At 48.5% G+C, this 27,993-nt stretch overlaps 1 protein-coding gene across 1 annotated transcript; it reads right to left on the bottom strand.

Annotated features, from left to right (window-relative positions):
- Window positions 1-17: 17 nt before the first annotated feature.
- LOC139272920 (zinc-binding protein A33-like) lies at window positions 18-27,993 on the bottom strand. Its single transcript, XM_070889031.1, has 6 exons — window positions 27,232-27,993; window positions 22,637-22,732; window positions 13,164-13,397; window positions 9,498-9,520; window positions 5,805-5,920; window positions 18-3,685 (listed from the first exon to the last, which is right to left on the bottom strand). The coding sequence occupies exons 1-6, from the start codon at window positions 27,640-27,642 to the stop codon at window positions 3,138-3,140; spliced, it is 1,428 nt and encodes a 475-aa protein (XP_070745132.1). The 5' UTR covers window positions 27,643-27,993; the 3' UTR covers window positions 18-3,137.

Here is a 27,993-nt window from a genome sequence, read left to right as displayed (position 1 = left end):
TATACCAGTCCAGAGTGTTTCACTTAAACATTTTATAAATAGAGTACAAAAGCAAAGAGGTCATGCTGAAGTCATACACATCATTGGTTCGACCACGTTAAGTATATTGTGTCTGGTTTGGGCTGGGCTGTGGAGAGGGTAGAAAGGAGATTCACGAAGATGATCCTGGGGGTGAGAGGTTTCAGTGATGAGGAGAGACCGGGGAAACGGGCTCTTTCCATTGGAACGGAGAAGGCTACACTTTGAAGGGTTCTGGTTCGGTAAATCGTGAGAGGTTATTTGCAGCGGCAAAGGAAGTGGTCAGGAGAATGTATTTAACCATGGGATGTCCCGACCACAAACTGTGCTGCAAGCAGAATCCCTTTTAAAGAGGAAGGGGCTGAATATTCAAAAACGAAAAACTTTAAAGGGCTCTGGGGGAAAGGGCAGGTAAGTGAGACTCAGTGGGACTTTCACAGAACCTGCACAGCCACTGTGGGCCAAATGGCCCCCTTCCCTGCTGTACATGTCTGTCATTCTATTAAAGCCATTGATAAAGATTTAATGATGGGATCCATACCCGATGGTATTGTAATGGTGTCTGATAGAGGAACAGTGAGCAGGGACGGCAGTGTGAGTGCATTGCCTTACAGACTCTTCCAGAGAGGCCATTGATTCAGGGTCAATTTACACATTTAAAACGGTGCTGATCAAGACAAAGCACCTTTCACAATCTCAGGGCACCCCAAAGCGCTTGACAGCCAATGGAGTCCTTCGGAAGTGTCGTCACTGTTGTAATGTGGGAAACGCAGCAGCCAATTTGCGCACAGCAAGCTCCCGCACACAGAAACTAAATAAATGACGGGACCATCTGTTTTAATGATGTCAGCTGTGGGATAAATATGATCCAGGTCGAGCTCCTCTGTTGTGCACAATAGTGCTGGGCATCTTTCACATCCACCGGAGAGGGCAGACGGGACCTCGATTTAACGTCTCATCCGAAAGACGCTATCTCCGACAGTGCGGCGCTCCCTCAGTGCCACGCTGGGAGTGTCAGCCTAGATTTTATCCTCTCGAGTGTGGCTTGAACCCACAACCTTCAGAGGTGAGAGTGCTGCCCACTGAGCCAGTGCCTATAGAGAAAGTGTTGCGGACATGTGAATTGCAATGCTTGGTTCCCCCCCCCCCAACCCCCGTGACCTCCCCAGCAAGATACAGCAGTGGCTCTTTAGTGAGCGGTGCTGGTAGTTTACAGCTGAATTATAGATGGAGACGGCTTGATGCAGCAACTGCAAACTACTTATGAATAATCATTAGACCATGAGGCCCTGCTTGGAGAAACATAGCAAGTGGATTGAAAGTTAAAATTGGTCTTGTGTCAGTTGTAAACCGATATGAGAAAGGTCTGTGCAGTGGATACATCTTGCACTCGGTGTAACACTTGCTTAAGGCTTTGTACTGACTACCCTCCCAAAGCAGTCTTGGGGCTGGATTTTCATTCTGATTACAGCTCTGTCAGCGCCCCGGGGGGGGGGGGTAATGGGTCTGGTAATACTGAGTGCTCGGGGGGTTAAGGGTCTGGTAATACTGAGCCCCGGGGGGTAATGGGTCTGGTAATACTGAGTGCTCGGGGGGTTAAGGGTCTGGTAATACTGAGCCCCGGGGGGTAATGGGTCTGGTAATACTGAGCCCCGGGGGGTAATGGGTCTGGTAATACTGAGTGCCCGGGGGGGGGTAAAGGGTCTGGTAATATTGAGCCCCGGGGGGGGGGGGGGGGTAATGGGTCTGGTAATACTGAGCCCCGGGGGGTAATGGGTCTGGTAATACTGAGCCCCGGGGGGGGGGGGGGTAATGGGTCTGGTAATACTGAGCCCCGGGGGGTAATGGGTCTGGTAATACTGAGTGCCCCGGGGGGTAAAGGGTCTGGTAATACTGAGCCCCGGGGGGTAAAGGGTCTGGTAATACTGAGCCCCGGGGGGGGGGGGGGGGTAATGGGTCTGGTAATACTGAGCCCCGGGGGGTAATGGGTCTGGTAATACTGAGCCCCGGGGGGTAATGGATCTGGTAATACTGAGCCCCGGGGGGGTTAAGGGTCTGGTAATACTGAGCCCCGGGGGGTAATGGGTCTGGTAATACTGAGCCCCGGGGGGGGGGGTAAAGGGTCTGGTAATACTGAGCCCCGGGGGGTAATGGGTCTGGTAATACTGAGCCCCGGGGGGTAATGGATCTGGTAATACTGAGCCCCGGGGGGGTTAAGGGTCTGGTAATACTGAGCCCCGGGGGGTAATGGGTCTGGTAATACTGAGCCCCGGGGGGTAATGGGTCTGGTAATACTGAGCCCCGGGGGGTAATGGGTCTGGTAATACTGAGTGCCTGGGGGGGGGTAAAGGGTCTGGTAATACTGAGCCCCGGGGGGGCTCTGTCAGCGCCCCGGGGGGAGGGTGGGGGGGGTAATGGGTCTGGAAATGCTCAGCCGGGGAATTTGGTGAGGGTTTTGTATGGGCACGGAGCAGTCCCGCCCGGGAGCAGTCCCGCCCGGGAGCGTTGAGCCGGTGCAACGCCCTCGCTTTCGACAGCGATGCGATATTTGCTCAGAGCAGCACCGGTAGCGCCCCCTACTGACCCCGCCAGAGAAAGCAGGCGGGCAGAGCTGTCCCTGGGCGCTAGGGGAAGGAACAATGGAAAAAGGTCAGTGACAGTGATATTTGTTAAGGTTATTTTATGATTCACCTTTGTTTGGGGGGAGTACTTTATTGGGAATGTTTTTGTGTTTTTGCAGGGCGCTCCGAGGCCAGTTCTTTAGCAACGTATTTCCAGTTGCTCAGCTGGCCTAGCGCCCTGCGAGAGGTGTGGAACGTCTTCCTTCGGTCCGCTCCACTCTCAGGGCCCAGCAACCCAATTGTTTGGGTCCGTCGCAAACCATTTCCCGGCGCAAAGTTTACCGCCCCGTCATTGGTGCCTGAGTGAACATCCAGCCCTTGCTGTCTCGACGGGGATTTAAGACTTGGGGAAAATGACAGTGGAACATTATGTGGATTTAGATGCTACCTCTTTACTCAATGTGATTGTAGGAGGAGTTTCTCTATCTAACAGTGGCTTGCATGAAACGGCTGCGATATTTGAGGGTAGCCTTTCAGTGTGGCCAAGGTTTAATGGTATTAATCCTGTAAAACCACCTTGCGAGGATAGATTTTCATTACTGAAAGATTATTAGCGTCTAGGACTAAGTACGGACAGAAGTAGGGATAAAGCTTCTCGGTGAAGGTGTCTGTGAAAGTGTAGAGAAGGGCCATGTTCTCCAGGTTATAAAAGGACACCTTTCCACCTTTGTAATCCAGGTAAACGCGGATGATGTTCGGACTAATACTCAGATCCGTGCGCCAGGGCGATGTGAATGCATAGTACTCATTGCCATCCATCAGCCCAATAGCCCAGAAGCCATTCTCCGGGTCCACTTTAATGATTCCTTTCCTTCTGATGGATTCTCTGGCTACCCCTAAACACCAGCCAGTCTGCCCCCGCACATCCACATCCCAGTGATGCTTTCCTGAAGTGAAGCCCTCCGATCCCAGCACAGAGACACAGCAGTCGAACCTCCCCGGGTTGTCTGGCAACTCCTGCTTGGTTAGGCTGCATCCCATGACAGTCAGATCCTCAGACAGGGTGAGCCACGGGGCGGCTGTATTCGGATCCAGGGTCACAGAGGCTGAGCAGACGGCAAAGGACAAGTTAACTATGAGCCGTACAATGTGCAACACATACAGACAGAGCCCCGCACAAGGTCTCACACACACACAGGTGTACGCCTTACAGCAGAGGGGCAGATCACGAGCGCTTCATTCTCAGCCTCGCCATCTCAGCGGTAGTCTGGAGAAGCGATTTTATTGGGGTATGGTAGCATGGTGGTTATGTTCCGGGACTAGTAACCCTTCCACAACAGCTGCGGAATTTAAATTAAATGAAATAAATCTGGACCGAAAAGCTAGTGTCAGTAATGGTGACCATGAAACTATCGGATGGCCATAAAAATCCATCTGGTTCACCAGAGCTAACACCGCCTATTCCCACCTCCGTAACATCGTCCGTCTCCGCCCTTGCCTCAGCTCATCTGCTGCTGAAGCCCCCTTGGTTACCTCCAGATTTGACTACACCATCGCACTCCTGGCCGGCCTCCCACATTCTACCCTACGTAAACTAGAGGTCATCCAAAACTCGGCTGCCCCGTGTCCTAACTCGCACCAAGTCCCACTCACCCATCACCCCCTGTGCTCGCTGACCGACATTAGCTCCCGGTTAAGCAACGCCTCAATTTCAAAATTCTCATCCTTGTTTACAAATCCCTCCATGGCCTCGCCCCTCCCTTTCTCTGTAATCTCCTCCAGCCCCACAAACCCCCCCCCCCCCCCGAGATGTCTGCGCTCCTCTAATTCTGCCCTCTTGAGCATCCCTGATTATAATCGCCCAACCATCGGTGGCCGTGCCTTCTGTTGCCTGGGCCCCAAGCTCTGGAACTCCCTCTCTAAACCTCTCTACCTCTCTTTCCTCCTTTAAGATGCGCCTTAAAACCTACCTCTTTGACCAAGCTCTGCCCTAATTTTCCTTGTGGCTCGGTGTCAAATTTCTTGTCTTATAATACTCCTGTGGGGCACCTTGGGATGGTTTATGTTAAAGATGCTATATAAATACAAGTTGTTGTTGTTTTAATATCCTTTAGGGAACAAAATCTTTCTTACCAGGTCCGGTCTACATGTGACTTCAGGCCCATGGCAACGTAGTTGATTGTTAACTGCCCCCAGCAATGGTCCAGCGAGACACTCCGTTGTATTCAGGAAGGTGCCTCACCACCAGCATCTCGAGGGCGATTAGGGACGGGCAATAAATGCCGGCCTTGCCAGCGATGCCCACATCCCGGGAATGAATTTTTAAAAATTATCTTCCCATTATAAAGCCCACCTCATTTTCATTTCTATTGATTTCAACAACGGCTTGCATTCATATAGCGCCAGAAACGTAGTAAAATATCCCAAGGCGCTTCACAGGAGAGTAAGTCAGGCAAAGATTGACACTGAGCCAAAGAGAGGTTTAGGGAGGGAATTCCAGAGCTTAGGGCCCAGGCAGCTGAAGGCACGGCCACCGATGGTGGGGTGAAGGAAATCTGGGATGTGCAAGAGGCCAGAGTTAAATGAATACAGAGTCCTCGAGGGTTTTAATGTGGGAGGAGGTTACAGAGATAGGGAGGGACGAGGCCATGGAATGACAGGAACACAAGAATGACATATCATGGGGGAGTGGGACTCTGGGGGAGAGTATTCTGTAATTGTATCACAAAAGCAAAATACTGCAAATGCTGGAATCGGAAAGGGTCAGCGACCCAAAACGAGGCCATGGAATGATCTGAACACAAGAGAGTTGTTGATGCCAGATCATTGGATATATTCAAGAGGGAGTTAGATGTGGCCCTTACGGCTAAAGGGATCAAGGGGTATGGAGAGAAAGCAGGAAAGGGGACTGAGGTGAATGATCAGCCATGATCTTATTGAATGGTGGTGCAGGCTCGAAGGGCCGAATGGCCTACTCCTGCACCTATTTTCTATGTTTCTATGTTTCTATGTTAACTCTGTTTCTCTCCACAGATGCTGCCTGACCCGCTGAGATTTCCAGCATTCTCTGTATTTATTTCTGTAATTGTATGTTGGCTGTAATGTTCCTGCATATATTTTATAAAATGGTGTATTATTCGAGTGTAACGCTCTTCATTATATAATGACACACCTGGATTACACTACTGGTGTATAATGGTATATACACAATATAATAACACGCACCTGTATTGACAATGTTCAACATCTTCTTCCAGACTTTGTACTGCAAGGACCCGACATAGTGTCCCACATTAATCACAGCACAGATGGTCTCTGGATCTTGAGGAGCGCAGTTAGCTCTGTAATGAGAGAGTATGTCGCAGATGTTAAACATGTGCCGTTTCGGACTAGATTCTGTGCGGTGTGTACAGGACATTACAAGGTGACTAGTGTGCCTTCAGTGAGGAACGCCCCAAGTAAAGCTAACCCCAGTGAGACTGCGGCAAGCAACATGAGAACAGGAACAAGGGAAAGACATCCTCGCTCGCTCTCACCTGAATCCATCTTCAGGATTGCCCTCCCTGGTACTACCATCACTTTTTGAACTTTAGGGGTAAGAAATGCACCCACTGTTAGGGCCAGGGGAAAGTTAAATAGTGGAGGGGGAGAGACTGGGGGAGAAAGAGTGAGGGATGGCAACAGATGGCCAGGGATAAGATTATTCAGCAAAGGAACTCCCTAGGGAGCTGCCATCCTGGGGGTCATCTTGGTCGGGTCTGTGGCTGAGGAGCTCCTCCTGGGGTCAACTACAAGAGAAATGCAGGGACCAGCACCAGCCCTTGTACATGGCCTTCGTTGACCTCACAAAAGCCTTTGACACTATCAACTGTGAGGGTCTATGGAACGTCCTCCTCCGTTTCGGCTACCCCCAAGAGTTCGTCAACATCCTCCGCCTGCTCCACGATGACATGCAGGCCGTGATCCTTACCAACGCATCCATTACAGACCTAATCCACGTCCAAACCGGGGTTAAACAGGGCTGCGTCATCGCCCCAACCCTCTTCTCAATCTTCCTCGCTGCAATGCTGCATTTCACGCTCAACAAGCTCTCCGCTGGAGTGGATCGAAACTATGGAACCAGTGGAACCTGTTCAACCTTCGCCGCCTCCAGGCTAGATCCAAGGTCGTCCCATCCTCTCTCGTCGAACTACAGTACGCGGACGACGCTTTCGTCTGTGCACACTCAGAGGCCGAACTCCTAGCCATCATCAGCACTGGCCCCCGGTCATCAAAATCCACAGCGCGGCCTTGGACAACGTGGACCATTTTCCATACTTTGGGAGCCTACTATCAACAAGGGCAGGCATCGATGACGAGATTCAACACCACCTCCAGTGTGCCAGTACAGCCTTCGGTCGCCTTCGGAAGAGAGTGTTTGAAGACCAGGACCTCAAATGTGGCACCAAGCTTATGGTCTACAGGGCTGTAGAGATACCCCCCTCCTACATGGCTCAGAGACGTGGACCATATACAGTAGACACCTGAAAGTGCTGGAGAAATATCATCAGTGCTGTCTCCGCAAGATCCTGCAAGTCCACTGGCAGGATAGACCCACCGATGTTAGTGTTCTCGATCAGGCCAACATCCCCAGCATTGTAACACTGACCAGCATTCAACCAGCTCCGTTGGGCGGGCCACATTGCCCGACACGGAACTCCTACATGGCCCTTCTTGACCCCGGTCTGGATGTTGATTGGGTTTGTGGTGGATCCGTTGGTCAGGTGGGCAGAGGAAACATTTCAAGGACACCCTCAAAATCTCCTTGATAAAGTGCAACGACCCCACTGACACCTGGGAGTCCCTGGCCAAAGACCGCCCTAAGTGGTGGAAGAGTATCCGGGAGGGCGCTGAGCACCTCGAGTCTCGTCGCCGAGAGCGTGCAGAAACCAAGCGCAGGCAGCGGAAGGAGCGTGGGGCAAATCAGTCCCACCCTCCCCTTCCCTCAACCACTGTGTGTCCCACCTGTGACACAGACTGTCATTCCCGTATTGGACGGTACAGTCACCTGAGAACTCACTTTTAGAGTGGAAGCAAGTCTTCCTCGATTCCGAGGGACTGCCTATGATGATGAGAACCATAGAAATGTACAGCACAGAAGGAGGCCATTCGGCCCGTCGTGCCTGTGCTGGCCCTGTGAAAGATCGGTCGTGCTCAGTCCCACACTCACCACTTTCCCTCACCCTCACAGTTCCTCATTCTCCGCTACCTGTCCAACTCCCGTGTAAAATTATTGACGGAGTCAGCGGCCTCCACCTCTTCAGGTCGAGCGTTCCACATCTCCACAACTCTCCGAGTGAAAACATTTCTCCTCATCTCCCCTCCAGATCTTTCACAATGATTTTAAATCCATGACCTGTGATTATTGACCCACTCACCAGAAGGGAATCACTTTTTTCTATTTATTCTATCCAAACCCCTCATCAGCTTGAAAACCTCTGTTACATCACCCCTCTTTGCTCTTGAACAGAGAAGGCTGAGGGGTGACCTAATAGAGATCTTTAAAATGATGAAAGGGTTTGATCGAGTGGATACAGAGAATGTTTCCACTTGTGGGGAAGAGTATAACTAGAGGCCCTCAATATAAGATAGTTCACCCAGAAATCCAATGGGGAATTCAGAGAGAGGTGAGAATGTGGAACTCGCTGCCACAGGGAGGGGTTGAGGTGAATAGTATCGATGTATTTAAGGGGAGGTTGGATAAACATATGGGGGAGAAGGGAATAGAGGGTTATGCTGACAGATTTAGATGAGGAAAGACGGGAGGAGGCTCGAGTGGAGTATAAACGCCGGCCTGGACTGGTTGGGCCCAATGGGCTGTTTCTGTGCCGTATATCTGATGTAATCCTATATAATCTCTGTTCCAAGGAGAATATTCCTAACTTTTCCAACCTCTCCTCATAACTGAAGGCCCTCATCCCTGGTAACACCCCTCTGTACCCTTTCTGAGGCTTTACACCTTTCCTGACAAGTAATGTCTACAATTGTCCACAGGACTCCAGCTGAGGGCCAACCAGTGATTTATCAAGTCCCAGCACGAGCTCTGTGCTATTATATTCTATTCCTCTATTTATAAACCCAAGTAACCCATATGCTTTTTTAACCCCCTTATCAGCTTGCCCCGCCACCTTTAAGGATTTGTGTATATGGTCACCAATTCAACACCAATATAGTCACTCATTTTACGCCCACTGACAGCCGTACTGGAAAAGCCCCAACATCCCAAACACTTTACAGCCAATGAAGTACTTTTGGGGTGTAGTCACTGTTGTAATGTGGGAAACGCTGCAACCAATTGGCGCACAGCAAGCTCCCATAAACAGCAATGTGATAATTACCAGATCATCTGTTTCAGTGATGTCAGTCGAGGGATACATTTTGGCCAAGACTTTGAGGAGAACTCCCTTGCTCTCCTTTGAATAGTGGCTGTGGGATCTTTTATGACCACCCGAGAGGGCAGACAGGGCCTCATTTTAACGTCTCATCGGAATGATGGCACCTCCCTCAGTAGTACGTTGGAGTAGCAGCCCAGGTTTTGTGTACAGCTCTGTGGAGTGGGACTTAACCTATACCATTTGACTCAAAAGCGAAAGTGCTACCAACTGAGCCACGATCAACATGGGCTTCCACAAAGGTAAACCCCACGAAGCGACACTCCGAGCCGAGAGCTTTGTCCATCTGGAGCACTTACCAGGAATTCAGACAGAGAGGCCCACCAGCAATCCTCACATGGCCATTAGCCAAGGATCAGGACTATGATGTTCACCTGCCTGCCCCCTCAGCTCAATCACAGGGAGCGGTATCGGAAGAAAGGATAGGAAGTGGGAAATGCAGAAACGTTCAGAGAGAGAGAGAGGATTGGTCGCGTGGGATTCATACCTTTTTCTAGTTGTCGGAAGACTCTGAAAGGAAAAAAGGAACACAGTTGTGAGTGATTGGGGCCCATCTGCTCATCGAGCACCAAATATAATGAAGTACGGTGTAAACCAATCAGATCTCTGTAAAATGGCCGGCTGATCGATACGCTCTCATTGGGCAATGGCTGTGGCTTCAATTCTATTCAAATACTGGAATGGATATGTAAATATCTCTCATTATAAGCAAACAGGTGACAACACAAGGTGAAGGACAAGAATTCGATTGAAAGTTAGAAGAATTAATATCAAATACAGCTGATTAAATAAATCTCCACGGGAGGAAAGGGAGATGATGGTAACTTGCTGGGTCACACCATACACATGTTCTCCATGGTGAGTCGGACCACGGACATGTTCTCCATGGTGAGTCGGACCACGGACATGTTCTCCATGGAGAGTCGGACCACGGACATGTTCTCCATGGTGAGTCGGACCACGGACATGTTCTCCATGGTGAGTCGGACCACGGACATGTTCTCCATGGTGAGTCGGACCACGGACATGTTCTCCATGGTGAGTCGGACCACGGACATGTTCTCCATGGTGAGTCGGACCACGGACATGTTATCCATGGTGGGTCGCACCATAAACATGTTATCCATGGTGGGTCGGACCATAAACATGTTCTCCATGTTGGGTCGCACTATAGACATGTTGTCCATGGAACACTATTGATCTGGGTTGAATTCTGTAGCTTGCAATGTTAGAACGATACCTCAGAATCCGACTCAGGGATGACTCAATGGTCACAGATTTCTAACTTATTTCAGGTAAGAATGCAGGAATTTGTGGAATGAGCCAAGGTCATTTGGCCCATCAAGCTCACTTCCTCCAACAGGCGGCACACAATTCTCACTGCCATGGTCTCTCCCCACTAAATTTCAGTGACCCCTGAGGACAATTGAATGAAAACCCCAGACAGAAAGCAGGAAACTATAGACCAGTGAGCCTAACATCTGTTGTTGGGAAAATGCTGGAGTCCATTATTAAGGAATCAGTAGTGAGACATTTGGAAAAGCATAATTCAATCAAGCAGAGTCAGCATGGTTTTATGAAAGGGAAATCATGTTTGACAAATTTACTGGAGTTCTTTGAGGATGTAACGAACAGGGTGGATAAGGGGGAACCAGTGGATGTGGTGTATTTGGATTTCCAGAAGACATTCGATAAGGTGCCACATAAAAGGTTACTGCACAAGATAAAAGTTCACGGGGTTGGGAGTAATATATTATCATGGATAGAGGATTGACTAACGAACAGAAAACAGAGAGTCGGGATAAATGGGTCATATTCTGGTTGGTAAACATTGACTAGTGGGGTGTCGCAGGGATCGGTGCTGGGTCCTCAACTATTTACAATCTATATTCATGACTTGGATGAAGGGACTGAGTGTAATGTAGACAAGTTTGCTGATGATACAAAGATGGGTGGGAAAGCAAGTTGTGAGGAGGGCACAAAAAAATCTGCAAAGGGATATAAACAGGCTAAGTTAGTGGGCAAACATTTGTCAGATGGAGTGTAATGTGGGAAAGTGTGAGGTTATCCACTTTAGTAGGAAGAATAAAAAAGCAAATTATTATTTAAATGGAGAGAGACCACAAAATGCTGAGGTACAGAGGAACCTGGGGGTCCTTGTACATAAAATATAAAAGGTTAGCATGCAGGTACAGCAAGTGATCAGGAAGGCAAATTGAATGTTGGCCTTTATTGCAAGGGGGATGGAGTATAAAAGCAGAGAAGTCCTGCTACAACTGTACAGGGTATTGGTGAGGCCACATCTGGAGTACTGCGTGCAGTTTTAGTCTCCGTATTTAAGGAGGGATATACTTGCATTGGAGGCTGTTCAGAGAAGGTTCCCTAGGTTGATTCCTGAGATGAGGGGGTTGACTTATGCAGATAGGTCGAGTAGGTTAGGCCTCTATTCATTGGAGTTCAGAAGAATGAGAGGTGATCTTATTGAAGCATATAGGATGATGAGGGGGCTCGACAAGGTGGATGCAGAGAGGATGTTTCCCCTCATAGGGGAATCTAGAACTAGAGGGCATAGTCTCAGAATAAGGGGACTGCCCATTTAAAACTGAGATGATGAGGAATTTCTTCTCTCAGAGGGTTGTAAATCTGTGGAATTCTCTGCCCCAGAGAGCTGTGGAGGCTGGGTCATTGAATATATTTAAGGCGGAGATAGACAGATTTTTGAGTGATAAGGGAGTAAAGGGATATGGGGAGCGGGCGGGGAAGTGGAGCTAAGTCCATGATCGGATCAGCCATGATCATATTGAATGGCGGAGCAGGCTCGAGGGGTCAAATGGCCGACTCCTGCTCCTATTTCTTATGTTCTTATCAGGGTTAATGTCCTGTGGGAGATTTGTTAAAGTAACGTCATGTCTGTCTCTCAGTGGCTCTGCTTAACGCTAGAAATTCAGACTGGAGTAGGAGCTGTCAGATTGGGACAGGAGTAGGTGCTTCGCTGACCTTTGGGACGGATAGTGTGCAACTCGTGTATTCGGAATAATCCATTAAAGAGAGGATTTGCATTTATATACCTTTCATGTCTTCAGAATATCTCAAACTACTTACAGCCAATGAGGTATTTTAGAAATGTAGCTTTTGTTAAATATCGTGAAACATAGCAGCTTATTTGCACACAGCATGCTTTCACAAACTGGTGATGTTGGTGAAAGAAAGACTTGCATTTATATAGCGCCTTTCACAACCACCGGACGTCTCAAAGCACTTTACAGCCAATGAAGTACTTTTGGAGTGTAGTCACTGTTGTAATGTGGGAAACGCAGCAGCTAATTTGCGCACAGCAAGCTCCCACACACAGCAATGTGATAATGACCAGATAATCTGTTTTAGATGTTGATTGAGGGATAAATATTGGCCAGGACACTGGGGATAACTCCCCTGCTCTTCTTTGAAATAGTGCCATGGGATCTTTTACATCCACTTGAGAGAGCAGATGAGACCCCAGTTTAACATCTCATCCAAAGTACAGCACCTCCGACAGTGCAGCACTCCCTCAGCACTGCACTGGAGTGTCAGCCTAGATTTATGTGCTCAAGTCCCTGGGACTTAAACTCACAATCTTCTGACTCAGAGGCAAGTGTGCTGCCCAATGAGCCACAGCTGACACTTAGGGCCAGGACCCCAGGCACACTCCCTTGCTCTTCTTCAAATAATGGCATGTCATCTTTCACACACACACACTCAGACAGCACAGCACTCCCTCAGTGTGCACTCTGAACCCACAACCTTCTGGCTCACAGGCAAGATGCTATCCCTGAGCTAAGGCTGTCACTTCGCAATGGAGAGCAGGAAGTGTCCTCGTGATCTAAGTCGTCGTTTCTCCCTCAACCTCCACCACCATAAACAGACCAACTAGCTGGGTCATCTCAAGGTTCTTTGTGGAATCTTCCTGTGTTGAAAATGATTGTCGAATACGGCTACAAAAAAGTCGTCAACTCATTTCGAAATTAGTCATTGCATGTGGAACACTCTGAACTGTTTCTGGGAGATGTGATAGGATGTCGTATAAATCAGTTCTTTGTTCCATGTGCCCTGTGCAGTCAGGCCACTAGCCCTGTGCTCACACTCCACGGTGAGCTCTCGAACACCTCTCACTCACCAGTAGAAAGAGTGCAGAGTCCTGTTGGCGAAGCTCGCTCTCAATAGACTGGATGGTAGCGTCCAGCGTTGACATGTCATCAGAGATTTCCTGCAGTTTTTGCCTCATTAACTCAACGTGACGCTCTTCCTCCTTACGGAGATCGTTCATCAGAGTCTTCTCTTCGTGGTGAAGAAAACGGTGCAGTTTCTGAAATTCCTGCTTGATTTGATTTTCAGCCCTCGAAGCCTGGCTCTGTTGTAAACAAAAATGAGTTGAGTGTAAAGAATTTGTATTGAGCCGGCCCCTGCATATCGGACGGAATGCTCACAGCACAAAGCCTGTTACCGTTATGGGACATTTCAGGTGGTGTGGGCTGTCGGAATCAGTCTGATGTTTGGGGGCATTTTTACAATGAGGGGGTGTTACATTCGGGGGAGTGCTGTATCTTGTGTGAGAGGTATCATTAGCAAATGACAGGCTAGTTTTGGCAGTGAATGGATCAGTCACAGCTGGGTGCATGAGTCAGACACCACACATGGCCAAGGGAAACATTCAACAATAACTCCTATCTCATCTCTCAGATCCTAAACAAGCCCAGCCTGAGGGGCAAGGGTGGAAGGTGAAGGGGTGTGGATGGATAGTCTATTGTTCCTGATAAGGGACAGAGTGATACACTGCGCTGCTCCATTCTCGTGCGTGTCATCCCGTAATCCAGATCTGACAAACTGGAGGGTATTGTTCCCCCCCGAGTGATTAAACATTCGAATCAGGGATGTCATTTAACAGAAACGAGTTATGTAACGCTCGTGCCTTGCTTGAGCCAAACCTGTGACAAAGCTACATGCCAACAGGCTTCAAAACACGATATTATCTCACTTCATGCTGCTTGACTCAGCTGATGTGAAGCCCATTTATCAAACTTATTTATTAAAGGGCTTAAAAGGCCCCGGCAGCTCACTGGACAATTACAAGAGCAAAATGCTGCAGATACTGGAATAAAAACACAGAAATCTCAGCGGGTCAGGCAGCAGCTGTGGAGAGAGAAACAAAGTTAACGTTTCAGGTTGGATGACCCTTCGTCAGAACTGGAGAATGTTTGGAATGAACAGATTGTTAACCAGCACTGAAAGGGGGGGGGGGGGGGGGGAAAGCAAGAACAAAAGGGAAGGTCTGTGATAGGGGGGGAAGGCAGGAGAGATTAGAGAGAGACACAAGGGATGATGGGCCGACTTTTGCTAAGGCAGAAGTTAGAAAAAGATGAGTCGAGACGGGGTGTGAATGGCGGGGTAATTACCAGCTGCCATGGGAGACTGAGAGAGAAACAAAACATAAGATCGGGTGGGAGGGGGGGTTAAAAAAAAAAACAGAGGAAAGAGAGCAAATTATGGGCCGAGATATTGTAGGATTATTCAGCTTCAAAGGATTTAAAACAAGCAAATGCTTCTCATGAGTCTGCCGTTAGTGCAAAGCTGAAACCTCTTCACACTGATTCTAAGCTTGGAGTAAACTATCTGCAGAGTGAGACCACCCTCCCCCCCGGCACTGCCCAGGGTAACTTCACTCTACTTTCAGATGTGGCTCAGTGGGCAGCACTCTCGCCTCGGAGTCCGAAGGCCGTGGGTTCAAGTTCCCCTCCGGAAACTGGAGCACAAAAAACCAGGCCGAGCCCTCCAGGGCAGTGCTGAGGGAGCAGGGACCAGCCAGTCTACAACCCGTGTGTGGGGCCAGATTCGACACTGGGAGGGGGAAGCGACGGTCAGGGGGCAGAGGGCTGAAACCCCTGCAACTGCCACCCAGACCCATTCTTGCTGCACTCGTGTCAAAGAAACCATTCATTTATCCAATTGGCTGTTATTTAATTCTGTTCTTGGAGCGTTAACTTGTTTTACCCCCACCTCGAGAGGAATTAATATTTCCGCTTTACCCCTGGGCATCCTGCACCCATGGCAGGTGACCCCTCAGTGCCAACACAGAGCTATTTGCATGACGGAAAAATTAGGTTCCTTTTGAGATCAGAAAATACTTCATCGCACAAAGAATGATCGAACAGGGCATGGACTCCGCAGTACGCAGTGGGGACACAAACCCTGGAATCATTTCAGTGACAGCTGGATAGTGCAATGGGGTGTTTCTGGATGGGTGAAGTAAGATGCGTCAAAGGACTTCCCTCATCCCTAATTATCGTGATCACTGTGGATTCTTCCAGAATGGATTCACTCGGGTGACAAACAGAGTGTTCACTGTTTCCAGATCCATTCCTAGCTCCCAGCAAGGTCCAGGAGGCCCCTTCAACACAACCCCTCAACTGGACGATTCCAGTTTCTCTCATCTTCAATGACTCAACATACTTCCAGCTGGCTCCACCGTACACATACAGACAATAACAGAGGTTGGAATAATCTTGGATAACTGGAGGCAACGGAGGTTGAACAATTTCCCGCTTGTCCAGTACATTAGCTCCACTCCAGCGGGGAGCTTGTTAAAGGCGAGATGAGGCAGTGCAGTGAGGAAGATGGAGAAGAGCGTTGGTGCAATGACACAGCCTTGCTTGACACTTGTATTGGGTCCGTTGGTAAGAATCACGTCTTGCATGTCATCGTGAAGTAGGCAGAGGATGGTCAGCGTTCTCTCTCAGGCGAACATCCCCAGCATCGAGGCATTGACCACGCTCGATCAGCTCCGATGGACGCCACATTGTCCACATGCCCGATACGAGACTCCCCAAACAAGCGAGATCCACCGGGCATAGAAAACACTTCCAAGTACACCCTCAAAGTCTCTTTGAAATAATGCAACGTCTCCACCGACTCATGGGAATCCCTGGCCCAAGACTGCTCAAAGTGGAGGAGAAGCATCCGGGAAGACGCCGAACACTTTGAGTCTCTTCGCCGGGAGCACGTGGAAGCCAAGTCCAAACAGCGGAAGCAGCACACAACAACCCAAGCCCCCCACCCACCCGTCCCCCAACCACTACCTGTCCCACCTGTGACAGAGACTGTAGATCCTGCATTGGTCTCATCAGTCACCTTAGAACTCATGTTAGCGTGGAAGCAAGTCATCCTCGACTCAGAGGGACTGCGGAAAAAATGAAGACCCATACAGGCACAAGCACACCATGCACACTAACTCTTCACCCATTGGGCAGCTTTAGGTGTTGTAACTTTGGCTCAATCTGAATACCAGACAAGGCAGGATTGCTTGGATCTTGGTTTCCGCACCGAGGATCCTGTGCACTGGTCAGGTCACCGCCATGCAAAAAGGATTTTGGAGGGGTACGGAAAAGGACAACCAGAACGATTGAGGGGATGGAGGGATTGGGTTAACAGGAGCGATGATGTAATTTGGGCAAGTTCTCAATGGATAAGGAGAAGGGTGAGAGGTGAGACAATTGCTATTTATATTCGAAAGAGACAAGATAATATAAACATCAGATCATAGGAGTTGATAGAGAAGAAAGCTGTCTCAGAGTGTTCAGGACTGTGGACCCAGGGAACACGACCTGTGCTGGAAGGGAGGGGGAATTCAAAGCTAATCTGCGGAAATAATATTTCAGTGAGCGAGTGGGCAATCTATGGAACAGGTTCCACAGGGAGACGATGGAAGCAGTTAGTATTCCATAGGATTCCATAGGATATACAGTGAGGAAACAGACCATTCTAAAGGAGCAAAGGGCGTTAGAAAGACAAGCCTGAAGGCTCTGTGCCTCAATGCGAGGAGTATTCGGAATAAGGTGGACAAATTAACTGCGCAGATAGCAGTTAACGGATATGATGTAATTAGCATCACAGAGACATGGCTCTAGAGTGACCAAGGCTGGGAACTCAACATCCAGGGGTATTCAACATTTAGGAAGGATAGACAGAAAGGAAAAGGAGGTGGGGTGGCGTTGCTGGTTAAAGAGGAAATTAATGCAATTGTGAGGAAGGACATTAGCTTGGATGATGTGGAATCGGTATGGTGGAGCTGCGGAATACCAAAGGGCAGAAAACGCTAGTGGGAGTTGTGTACAGGCCACCAAACAGTAGTAGTGAGGTTGGGACAGCATCAAACAAGAAATTAGGGACGCGTGCATTAAAGGTACAGCAGTTATCATGGGCGACTTTAATCTACATATTGATTGGGCTAACCTAACTGGTAGCAATGCGGTAGAGGAGGATTTCCTGGAGTGTATTAGCGATGGTTTTCTAGGCCAATATGTTGAGGAACCAACTAGAGAGCTGGCCATCCTAGACTGGGTGATGTGTAATGAGGAAGGACTAATTAGCAATCTTGTTGTGCGGGGCTCTTTGGTGAAGTGTGACCTTAATATGGTAGAATTCTTTATTAAGATGGAGAGTGACACAGTTAATTCAGAAACTAGGGTCCTGAATTTAAGGAAAGGTAACTTCGATGGTTTGAGGCGTGAATTGGCTAGAATAGACTGGCAAATGATACTTACAGGGTTGATGGTGGATAGGCAATGGCAAACATTTAAAGATCACATGGATGAACTTCAGCAATTGTACATCCCTGTCTGGCGTAAAAATAAAACGGGGAAGGTGGCTCAACCGTGGCTAACAAGGGAAATTAAGGATAGTGCTAAATCCAAGGAAGAGGCATATAAATTGGCCAGAAAAAGCAGCAAGCCTGAGGACTGGGAGAAATTTAGAATTCAGCAGAGGAGGACAAAGGGTTTAATTTAGAAGGCGAAAATAGAGTATGAGAAGAAGCTTGCCGGGAACATAAAAACTGACTGCAAAAGCTTCTATAGATATGTGAAGAGAAAAAGATTAGTGAAGACAAACGTAGGTCCCTTGCAGTTGGATTCAGGTGAATTTATAATGGGAAACAAAGAAATGGCAGACCAATTGAACAAATACTTTGGTTCTGTCTTCAGGAAGGAAGACACAAATAACCTTCCAGAAGTACTAGGGGACCGAGGGTCTATTGAGAAGGAGGAACTGAAGGACATCCTTATTAGGTGGGAAATTGTGTTTAAGGAAGTGGCTCTAGAAATAGTGGATGCATTGGTGATCATTTTCCAACAGTTTATTGACTCTGGATCAGTTCCTATGGACTGGAGGGTAGCTAATATAACACCACTTTTTAAAAAAGGGAGGGAGAGAGAAAGCGGGTAATTATAGACCAGTTAGCCTGACATCAGTAGTGGGGAAAAGTTGGAATCAATTATTAAAGATGAAATAGCAGCACATTTGGAAAGCAGTGACAGGATCGGTCGGTAAGGGGCCGCCAGTCGGTAAGGGGTCACCGGTCGGTAAGGGGTCACCGGTCGGTAAGGGGTCACCGGTCGGTAAGGGGTCACCGGTCGGTAAGGGGTCGGCGCGAGCACGACGCGGCAGGAAAACGAGCCGAGCGCTCCCTTACACCGCTCCAAAACTGAGGAAGGGCAATTCCTAAAATGGCGGCCCCTCCGCGGAGACGCGGCAGCCAGTCCACGTCACACGTGGCCAACGCTTTCAGCGACCAAGGACCCATAGAAAGGGGCAACTTCGGCCCCTACATCTGGTCTAAGCAAGTAGAGAATAACTTCTCTACTTTTCAATTCTATACCTCTAGAAGCGAAGCCTATTTATTCATTCATATGCAAATTCGATAGATTTCTTTCAGAAAATCACATTTTGGAACACTGTAAGTGAGTAATTGGAGAGGTGAGGTATGGGGAGTGTAGCGAGCTCGGGGGGGAAACAGGAGATTGTGGACCTGTTTCCCAAAGCTCTCCCCCACTGGGGTTTTCCTCACCTCGTGTCTGGATCTGTTGTACACTGATTAGTAGAGATTGATTGCTGGGATTGGTCAATAACTCCAGTATTGTTGTATCATGTGACAACCAGAATGGGAGAAGATGAATTTTTGTACAGCAATTCCTCTGTTCCTCTGACATCCTGTGCACTGAGCATAGGCACTACCAATAAAACGGTCTTTGAGGGCAGGAACTTCCATTCAAGAAGCCGAGAGGTTAGAAAGGAGGACACAAATAACCTTCCGGGGACCGAGGGTCTAGTGAGAAAGAGGAACTGAAGGAAATCCTTATTAGTGGGAAATTGTGTTGTGGAAATTGATGGGATTGAAGGCCGATAAATCCCCGGGGCCTGATAGAGTACTTAAGGAAGTGGTCCTAGAAATAATGGATGCATTGGTGATCATTTTCCAACAGTCTATCGACTCTGGATCAGTTCCTATGGACTGGAGGGTAGCTAATGTAACACCACTTTTTAAAAAGGAGGGAGAGAGAAAGCGGGTAATTATAGATCGGTTAGCCTGACATCAGTAGTGGGGAAAATGTTGGAATCAATTATTAAAGATGAAATAGCAGCACATTTGGAAAGCAGTGACAGGATCGGTCCAAGTCAGCATGGATTTGTGAAAGGGAAATCATACTTGACAAATCTTCTGGAATTTTTTGAGGGTGTCACTAGTAGAGTGGACAAGGGAGAACTAGTGGGTGTGGTATATTTGGACTTTCAAAAGGCTTTTGACAAGGTCCTACACAAGAGATTGCTGTGTAAAATTAAAGCACATGGTATTAGGGGTAATGTACTGACGTGGATAGAGAACTGGTTGGCAGACAGGAAGCAGAGAGTCGGGATAAACGGGTCCTTTTCAGAATGGCAGGCAGTGACTAGTGGAGTGCCGCGGGGCTCAGTGCTGGGACTCCAGCTATTTACAATATACATTAATGATTTAGATGAAGGAATTGAGTGTAATATCTCCAAGTTTGCAGACGACGCTAAGCTGGGTGGCGGTGTGAGCTGTGAGGAGGATGCTAAGAGGCTGCAGGGTGACTTGGACAGGTTAGGTGAGTGGGCAAACGCATGGCAGATGCAGTATAATGTGGATAAATGTGAGGTTATCCACTTTGGTGGCAAAAACACGAAGGCAGAATATTATCGGAATGGCGGCAGATTAGGAAAAGGGGAGGTGCAACGGGTCTTTGGTGTCATGGTACATCAGTCATTGAAGGTTGGCATGCAGGTACAGCAGGCGGTGAAGAAGGCAAATGGTATGTTAGCCTTCATAACTAGGGGATTTGAGTATAGGAGCAGGGAGGTCTTACTGCAGTTGTACAGGGCCTTGGTGAGGCCTCACCTGGAATATTGTGTTCAGTTTTAGTCTCCTAATCTGAGGAAGGGCGTTCTTGCTATTGAGGGAGTGCAGCGAAGGTTCATCAGACTGATTCCTGGGATGGCAGGGCTGACATATGAGGAGAGACTGGATCGACTGGGCCTGTATTCACTGGAGTTTAGAAGGATGAGAGGGGATCTCATAGAAACATATAAAATTCTGACGGGATGGGACAGGTTAGATGTAGGAAGAATGTTCCCGATGTTGGGGAAGTCCAGAACCAGGGGATATAGTCTAAGGATAAGGGGTAGGCCATTTAGGACCGAGATGAGGAGAAACTTCTTCACTCAGAGAGTTGTTAACCTGTGGAATTCCCTACTGCAGAGAGTTGTTGATGCCAGTTTATTGGATATATTCAAGAGAGAGTTCGATATGGTCCTTACGGCTAAAGGGATCAAGGGGTATGGCGAGAAAGCAGGAACGGAGTACTGAGGGGAATGATCAGCCATGATCTTATTGAATGGCGGTGCAGGCTCAAAGGGCCAAATGGCCTACTCCTGCCCTATTTTCTATGTTTCTATGTTACATAAGTCTTTCAGGCATCAAGCTGGGATCCCACTAAAGAACCAGACAGAGGTGAAGAGGGCTATGTTTCTGTAACCTGATCATGAACAATGGCAGGAAACCTGAGGGAAGACCACTAGATAATTATGGATGATGAAGACCATTCGACCCATCTTATTTCATCCATCTGGAATGATCCTAAAGTTCCTCCCATCGCAGCATCCCATTGTGCCTTGCAAGGTTTCCACCCCCACGACTTTATCTCGGAGTTCATTCCAAGTGTTGACCAATCTTTGGATGACTGTTGTTACATGGATGCAGATGGAGCTTTGGACACAGTGATAGGGATTGACGATTAAAAAGTTTTGGTCTCGAAAAACCACAACTGGCTGATGTGTTTAGATTTTGTGACCTTTGGCAGGTCAGTCCTGCTGCTGGAGCTTCTGCCCCCTTGTCCACTTCCCTTCTTCTTCAATGGATTGTGGAGGATTGCTGAGAATGGGGAAGAACAATGACTAAAGTTGACGGGCTTCCTCACTGTGAGTCGAAGGCATACTCCACAGACCTTACGCCCACCTGACCTTCCCCTCAGACCCGACCAGAGAAAGGTCACCTTTTCTTTATCTTCTTTCTCGGATGCTTGGTGCCAAAAGGGACTGAAACGTTTTGGTGTGTGGCTTGCCTTTTATAGGGTGTAGGAAGAGTGGTGTGTCACCAATGTCGAAAACATCTGAAAGGGACCATTTCTTTGAGAAATATGCTTCTTCTGGGACCTTGTGGAGCAAGTCTTGGTCCAGCTCCAGATGATGCCTTTGATTTGAAGGAACGCTAAGAGGTAGCTATCTGCTCTCATGTATTTATTAACTTATTATTTAACCTATTGAGTATTATCTTCTTAAATTATTAAAGAAATGGATCGAGACAATGATTCTGAAGTTGTCTTTCAAATTATGTGTTTATTCTGTCAGTTAACTCATTTCTTTAAGGTTGTCAGTTCTTTTTTTAGTTGCGTTAATAAAAATAATTATTTGTGACAGCCATAATTCATGCCTGCTTATCTTCACCTCCTCAATCTTTAGCGGAATCAGTGTTTATGTATTTAATATTGATCACACCTGCTCTTTGGCTTCTACGTGACATTTGATGTACGAGAAAGAAAGACTTGCATTTCTATAGCGCCTTTCACGACCACTGGACATCTCACAGCACTTTACAGCTAATTTGGAGTGTAGTCACTGTTGTCATGTGGGAAACATGGCAGCCAATTTGCGCACAGCAAGCTCCCACACACAGCAACGTGATAATGACCAGATAAACTGTTTTTGTTATGCTGATTCAGGGATAACTATTGGCCAGGACACCGGGGAGAACTACCCTGCTCTTCTTCGAAATAGCCCCATAGGATCTTTTACATCCACCTGAGAGAGCAAACGGGGTTGCGATTTAACATCTCAGCCAAAAGACGGCACCTCTGACAGTGCGGCGCTCCCTCAGCACTACACTGGAGCATCATCCTAAATTTATATGCTCAAGTTCCCGGAGTGGGACTTGAACCCACAACCTTCTGACTCAGAGCCGAGAGAGTGACCCACTGAGCCACAGCTGTTAGTCAAGCAAGGACGTAGGGAGCTCCTTGTGAGCAAGTGAAGGTCGGGTCCTGTGAAACAGCAAAACTGCAAACTCACACAGGTTCACTGAACAAAAGACTTGTTTCTCAATCCATTTACGGGGCACGGATTTGGAATTCTGGTCTCGAATAGGAGAAAGAAGGATGTTTTGTGTTTAGAAAATGAATAGGTTGGGCAGCCCTTACATTTCTGGCACGGACTGCAAGCAATAATTGAGCGGAACATTTAGCAACTTACTTTAATATGCTTCAAAGTTAGCTCATACTCATTTCTGACGCCACCGAATTTCTCCATCTTGGATTTTAGGGGTTTCATCAAGATCCTCAGCTCCGTCTGGAAGAAGAATTGTTGAGAAGCTCGGTTTAATAATACCATGACAGCACAGAACAAGTAGCAGCAATGATTCAGAGTGCGTTACACAGGAATGGAGGCGTGTATTACTCACAGAGCAGCAGAGACAGTGTGCTGCAGAGAGATTAACCAAGGCGGTGAGCACAGGTTATTTTTTCACATAACAGGATACAGCTGCAAACTATCACAAGGCCTGATGTCTCGTGAATTTCTCTTCGTAGTGCTTTAAAATACATAAAAGGCTTACAAGACAATTGGTGCTGATATTAGCGAGAGAACTCTTAACACGTTCCCAAAACTGTCCTCCGCCTGCTATTTCAATAGAGGCTAATGCATTTGGAATCAAAGGGTTTTTGGGAGCACCACCACTGGGGAGAAGCGAGACTGAGAGCGGGATTCTCGCCCCTCTCGATAAATGCCGGTTACCGCCCCTGGAAGGGAGGGGAGCGCGAAATCAAGTGGCGGTAATGTGGTGGGCATCACAGCGATCCTACACACTGGGCACTGCCAGGTTCGAGGGGCCTTCCCTCACTTCTCTCGACCTGGCCCACTCACCCAGCACGGTGGACCGAGCGATCGCGGTCCCGACCCCCGAAGGAACCGCGTCCGGGGCAGCAACAGAAAAGTCAGGGTTTTTTTTTTTTCCCTGCACTCGGCCACCTCCCCCTTTAATTTTCGCCCTGTTTGCGGCCGGCCGCCCGATACCCGACCCCTGAAACTGTCGCCGTTATCGCCCCGCGCATCTCGGGTGCGGGGCGGCAAGGGGGCGCTGCGCACGGCGATGATGTCGCGATCTTCGGGCACAGGGGATCGGGGCGCAACACCGTAGCGCCGCCGCGAAACGCCCGCCCAATATGGCGGGCGGCGTTAACAGCACCACGCCCAATCGCAGCCCGTTAGCGCCCCCCTGGGGCCGTTGACGGGAGGTGCAAAGGAGCCTAATTTTGCCCCAAAAGGTTGAACACAGCCACAGATTTCTCAAACATGATGTGTGTTCCAAGAACAATAGTTGAACAAGTAATGATTAACTTCAGTTTTGAGCTTTGAGGTCAGGCAACGGCAACTGAGAAAGTTAACCAAAGAGCTGCTAACACAGGAATGGTCTTAATGATAAGCCTATCAGGTTAAAACAAGTGTCTCGATGTGTTTGTAAGATAAGCTGAACCGACAGCCAACATTCATTCACTTGTAAAGGAGGAGAAGAACAGAGGGCGGGACCGACACACTCGGTGGAAACTGGGCGGATGAGCAGTTAAAACGTCCAGGATGACCTACCCACTGGAAAGCCGCCCGATCCAACTGCTTCCGGCAATTCAGGACAGGCAGCTAAACCGTCTTTAAAATTCTCATCCTTGTTTTCAAATCCCTCCATGGCCCTCGCCCCTCCCTTTCTCTGAAATCTCCTCCAGCCCCACAATCCCTCGAGATCTCTGCACTCCTCTAATTCTGCCCTCCTGAGCATCCCGGATTATAATCGCTCCACCATCGGCTGCCTGGGCCCCAAGCTCAGGAACTCCCTGCCGAAACCTCTCCGCCTCTCGACCTCTCTCTCCTCCTTTAAGATGCTCCTTAAAACCTGCCTCTTTGACCCAGCTTTTAGTCCCCTTCCCTAATATCTCTTTCTGTGGCTCACTGTTAAATTGTTGTTTGAGAAAACTCCTGTGGAGCGCTGTGGGATGGTTCACTACGTTAAAGACAAATTTTTGTTTTTGCTGTTGCCTGCCCAAAGCTACCAGGGTCCTAATTCATGTACGCCAATCGCGGTCTGATAACATCATGGGAATCAAGGCGACAAATTGAATGAATTGCAGGCGCAAGTTTAACTTAGAGAGTGCAACATGGTCACCATTACTGTGACATCGCTGCAAGATGGTCAGGACTGGGAACTAAATATACCCGGTTATAAGGGCGACAGGAAGGATGGGGCATCTGGTGCAGCCCGAGTGATTGAGGATGAAATCACTTCTATGATGAGAGAGGATATAACGAGAGGTAAGCAGGCAGCGGAGACTTTATGGATAGAATTAAGAAGTAGGAAAGGATTTAATCCGACTGTAGTGGGAGTTGTGTATGGGCCCCCCTGGGAGCAGCTGTGAAGTGGCAGATTGTATAAATGCAGGGATTCGACAAGCGTGTAGCAAAGGCAGAGTGGTTTTAATGGGGGATTTGAACTTCTCTTTAGATTGGGATAAGCAGACGAGCACCTGACAGAAAGGTAGCGCTTTTTTTTTGAGTGTGTTCAGGATAGCTTTCGACAATAATACGTCCCGGAGGCAACAAGGGGGCAAGCCATACTAGATTTGGTAATGCATGAGCCAGATGTAGCTTACAGCCTAACATTGCATGAACATTTATCCAATCGTGATCACAACGTGACCGAGTTCCTTGTAGTGTTTGAAACAGCCGGTGCAGAAAGTAATCACAAAGGCTGATGGAATGCTGGCCTTTATATCGAGAGGACGAGAATACAAGGGAACAGAAGTTATGCTGCAGCTGTACAAAGCCCTGGTTAGACCACACCTGGAGCACTGTGAGCAGTTCTGAGCACCACACCTTAGGGAGGGTATATTGGCCTGGGAGGGTGTGCAGCGTAGGTTTACCTGAGCTCAAGGGGTTAAGTTACGAGGAGAGATTACACAAATTAGGGTTGTATTCTCTGAAATTTAGACGGTTAAAGGGTGATTTGATTGAAGTTTTGAAGATTTTATGGGGAACAGAGAGACACTATTCCCGCTGGTTGGGGAGTCTGGCACTAGGGGCATAGTCTTAAAATCAGAGCCAGACCTTTCAGGAGTGAAATTAGGAAACACTTCTACACACAAAGGGTGGTAGTAGTTTGGAACTCTCGTCCACAAACGGCAAATTGATGCTGGATCAATTGTTAATTTTAAATCTGAGATTGATATCTTTCTGTTAATCAGAGGTATTAAGGGATATGGGCCAAAGGCGGGTGTGTGGAGTTAGGTCACAGGTCAGCCTTGGTCTCACTGAATGGCGGAGCAGGCTCGAGGGGCTGGATAGCCTCCTCCTGTTCCGATGTTCCTATAGGACCCCGACACAGTGATTTTCACTGCGGCATCAGTGAAGAAGCTGCCATAAGCTTCCTGCCATGTGTGAAAGGATCGGGAAGCTTCCTTTGTGGTACAGGGAGGAGCAGGAGTTCAGGCCTCCCCTATCTCAGACCTCCCTCCGCCCTTCTCTCCCATCACACCCGCTCTGTATAGCTGTCACATGACCTCCCCTCACTTACCTGAGTGCCGACTGGATAATGGGGCAGGATGGTTAAAACCACCGTGCTCACACACCCCCGCAAAAATACCCGAAAACCTGAAGGGGGAATCCAAATTGTAACAGCACAAAATGAACGGTTAATTTCTGGAGGTGCTGAGTACCAGGGGAGGGGCTGGTGTGGAGCAGAAAGATCGGCACGGACCAGTGGGGCTGAATGGCCTGTTTCTGGGCTGTACACAGTGGGTGACACTGCCCAGGAAAATTCTGAATGGTTACATTGCAAAATCATGCATTCTGCTTCGTTTTAATCACTTGTGCACTTCATAGTTGATAGATTTTTAATCTTAAAAAAACAGGAAAAATGGATTTTCAACAGACTGACCAGACCATCACATCCCCAAAAGTTAACTCAAACACTGAACTCTCCCATAGACAACTCCCTTCCGTTCACACTGGCAACCTCTTCCCTCTCCCTCCCTCTCAGTGTGTCACTCTGCTGTGTGAACATGTCAGTGTGCCTGGTCTCCGTATATAGTCACTCCTCCCTCCCTCTCCCTCTCAGTGTGTTACTCTGCTGTGTGAACATGTCTGTGTGCCTGGTCTCCGTATGTAGTCACTCTCCTCCCTCTCCCTCTCCCTCTCAGTGTGTCACTCTGCTGTGTGAACATGTCTGTGTACCTGGTCTCCGTATATAGTCACTCTCCTCCCTCTCCCTCTCAGTGTGTCACTCTGCTGTGTGAACATGTCTGAGTGCCTGGTCTCCGTATGTAGTCACTCTCCTCCCTCTCCCTCTCAGTGTGTCACTCTGCTGTGTGAACATGTCAGTGTGCCTGGTCTCCGTATATAGTCACTCTCCTTCCTCTCCCTCCCTCTCAGTGTGTCACTCTGCTGTGTGAACATGTCTGAGTGCCTGGTCTCCGTATATAGTCACTCTCCTTCCTCTCCCTCCCTCTCAGTGTGTCACTCTGCTGTGTGAACATGTCTGAGTGCCTGGTCTCCGTATGTAGTCACTCTCCTCCCTCTCCCTCTCCGTGTGTCACTCTGCTGTGTGAACATGTCTGAGTGCCTGGTCTCCGTATGTAGTCACTCTCCTCCCTCTCCCTCTCCCTCCCTCTCAGTGTGTCACTCTGCTGTGTGAACATGTCAGTGTGCCTGCTCTCCCTATGTAGTCACTGTTCTCAGTTGAACTACACCTGTGCAGCAGACTGCCTTCCCTTTAGCAGAACCTGACTCTGTCTGTCTCACCGTACCTTGCATTCTTTAGCAGCCTCCTCCAAAGGGAGACATTTGTGGTGTTCGTGCTTCCTTGAGTGCAAACACACAACGCACATCACCTCCTGGTCCTCCCGGCAGAAGAGTTTCAGCACCTCCTTGTGTTGACTGCACACACGACCCGCCGCACTCTCCTGACCTTTTGTAAACTCCTTGAGGAATGACTCAACGATGTTGGCCAGTGTGCGATTCCACTTTAAGGTACTGGTGGAATATATCTCTCGGCAAACCGGGCACTCACAGCTTCCCTTCAGCTTCCAGTAGCTCATCAAGCACGCACAGCAGAAGTTGTGCTGACACGGAGGAGAGACAGGGTCCTTGAAGATATCCTGACATATTGGACACGAGAGTTCGTCCTCCAACCATGATATCTTTCCTCCTGCTTCCATTTCTCAGAAAATGTTGCTCAAACTGACCTACTTCCTGTTTACAGTGCAGCCGGCCCAGATTCATTCCAATGCCATAGTTTCAGTTCCTGTTGCTGTTTCTAATTAAAAGGGGCCCTGCTTTCATTGTGACGTGCCAGACAAGCCCTTCTTTAATCGCAAAGACTCGAAGCAAAGCTGTAAATCACATTTTAAAAGCAAGCCTTGGGGAAGATTTTTGTCTTCAGCATCTGGGTGATTACCTGGCAGTGTGGATCGCCCCTCCGCTGTACAACTGTAGTGTCTCTGCACTGTATTATAAAGTCACACGAGGCATGTACTGCAGACACGGTCACTACATAACCTGCACCTTTA

The sequence above is a fragment of the Pristiophorus japonicus genome, chromosome 9 (genome assembly GCF_044704955.1).
Source record: "Pristiophorus japonicus isolate sPriJap1 chromosome 9, sPriJap1.hap1, whole genome shotgun sequence".
NCBI lineage: Eukaryota > Metazoa > Chordata > Chondrichthyes > Pristiophoridae > Pristiophorus > Pristiophorus japonicus.
The sequence above is the reverse complement of the archived record's forward strand: the minus strand, read 5'-3'. Positions and strand labels throughout refer to the sequence as shown.

Coding starts and splice junctions, on each gene's coding strand:
- LOC139272920 (XM_070889031.1), bottom strand. CDS start 27,642: ATGGAAGCAGGAGGAAAGATATCATGGTTGGAGGACGAACTCTCGTGT. Junction 13,398..22,636: donor TAACTTTGAAGCATATTAAA/GTAAGTTGCTAA, acceptor TGTTTACAACAG/AGCCAGGCTTCGAGGGCTGA. Junction 3,686..5,804: donor GTTGAACATTGTCAATACAG/GTGCGTGTTATT, acceptor CCGTCTGCTCAG/CCTCTGTGACCCTGGATCCG.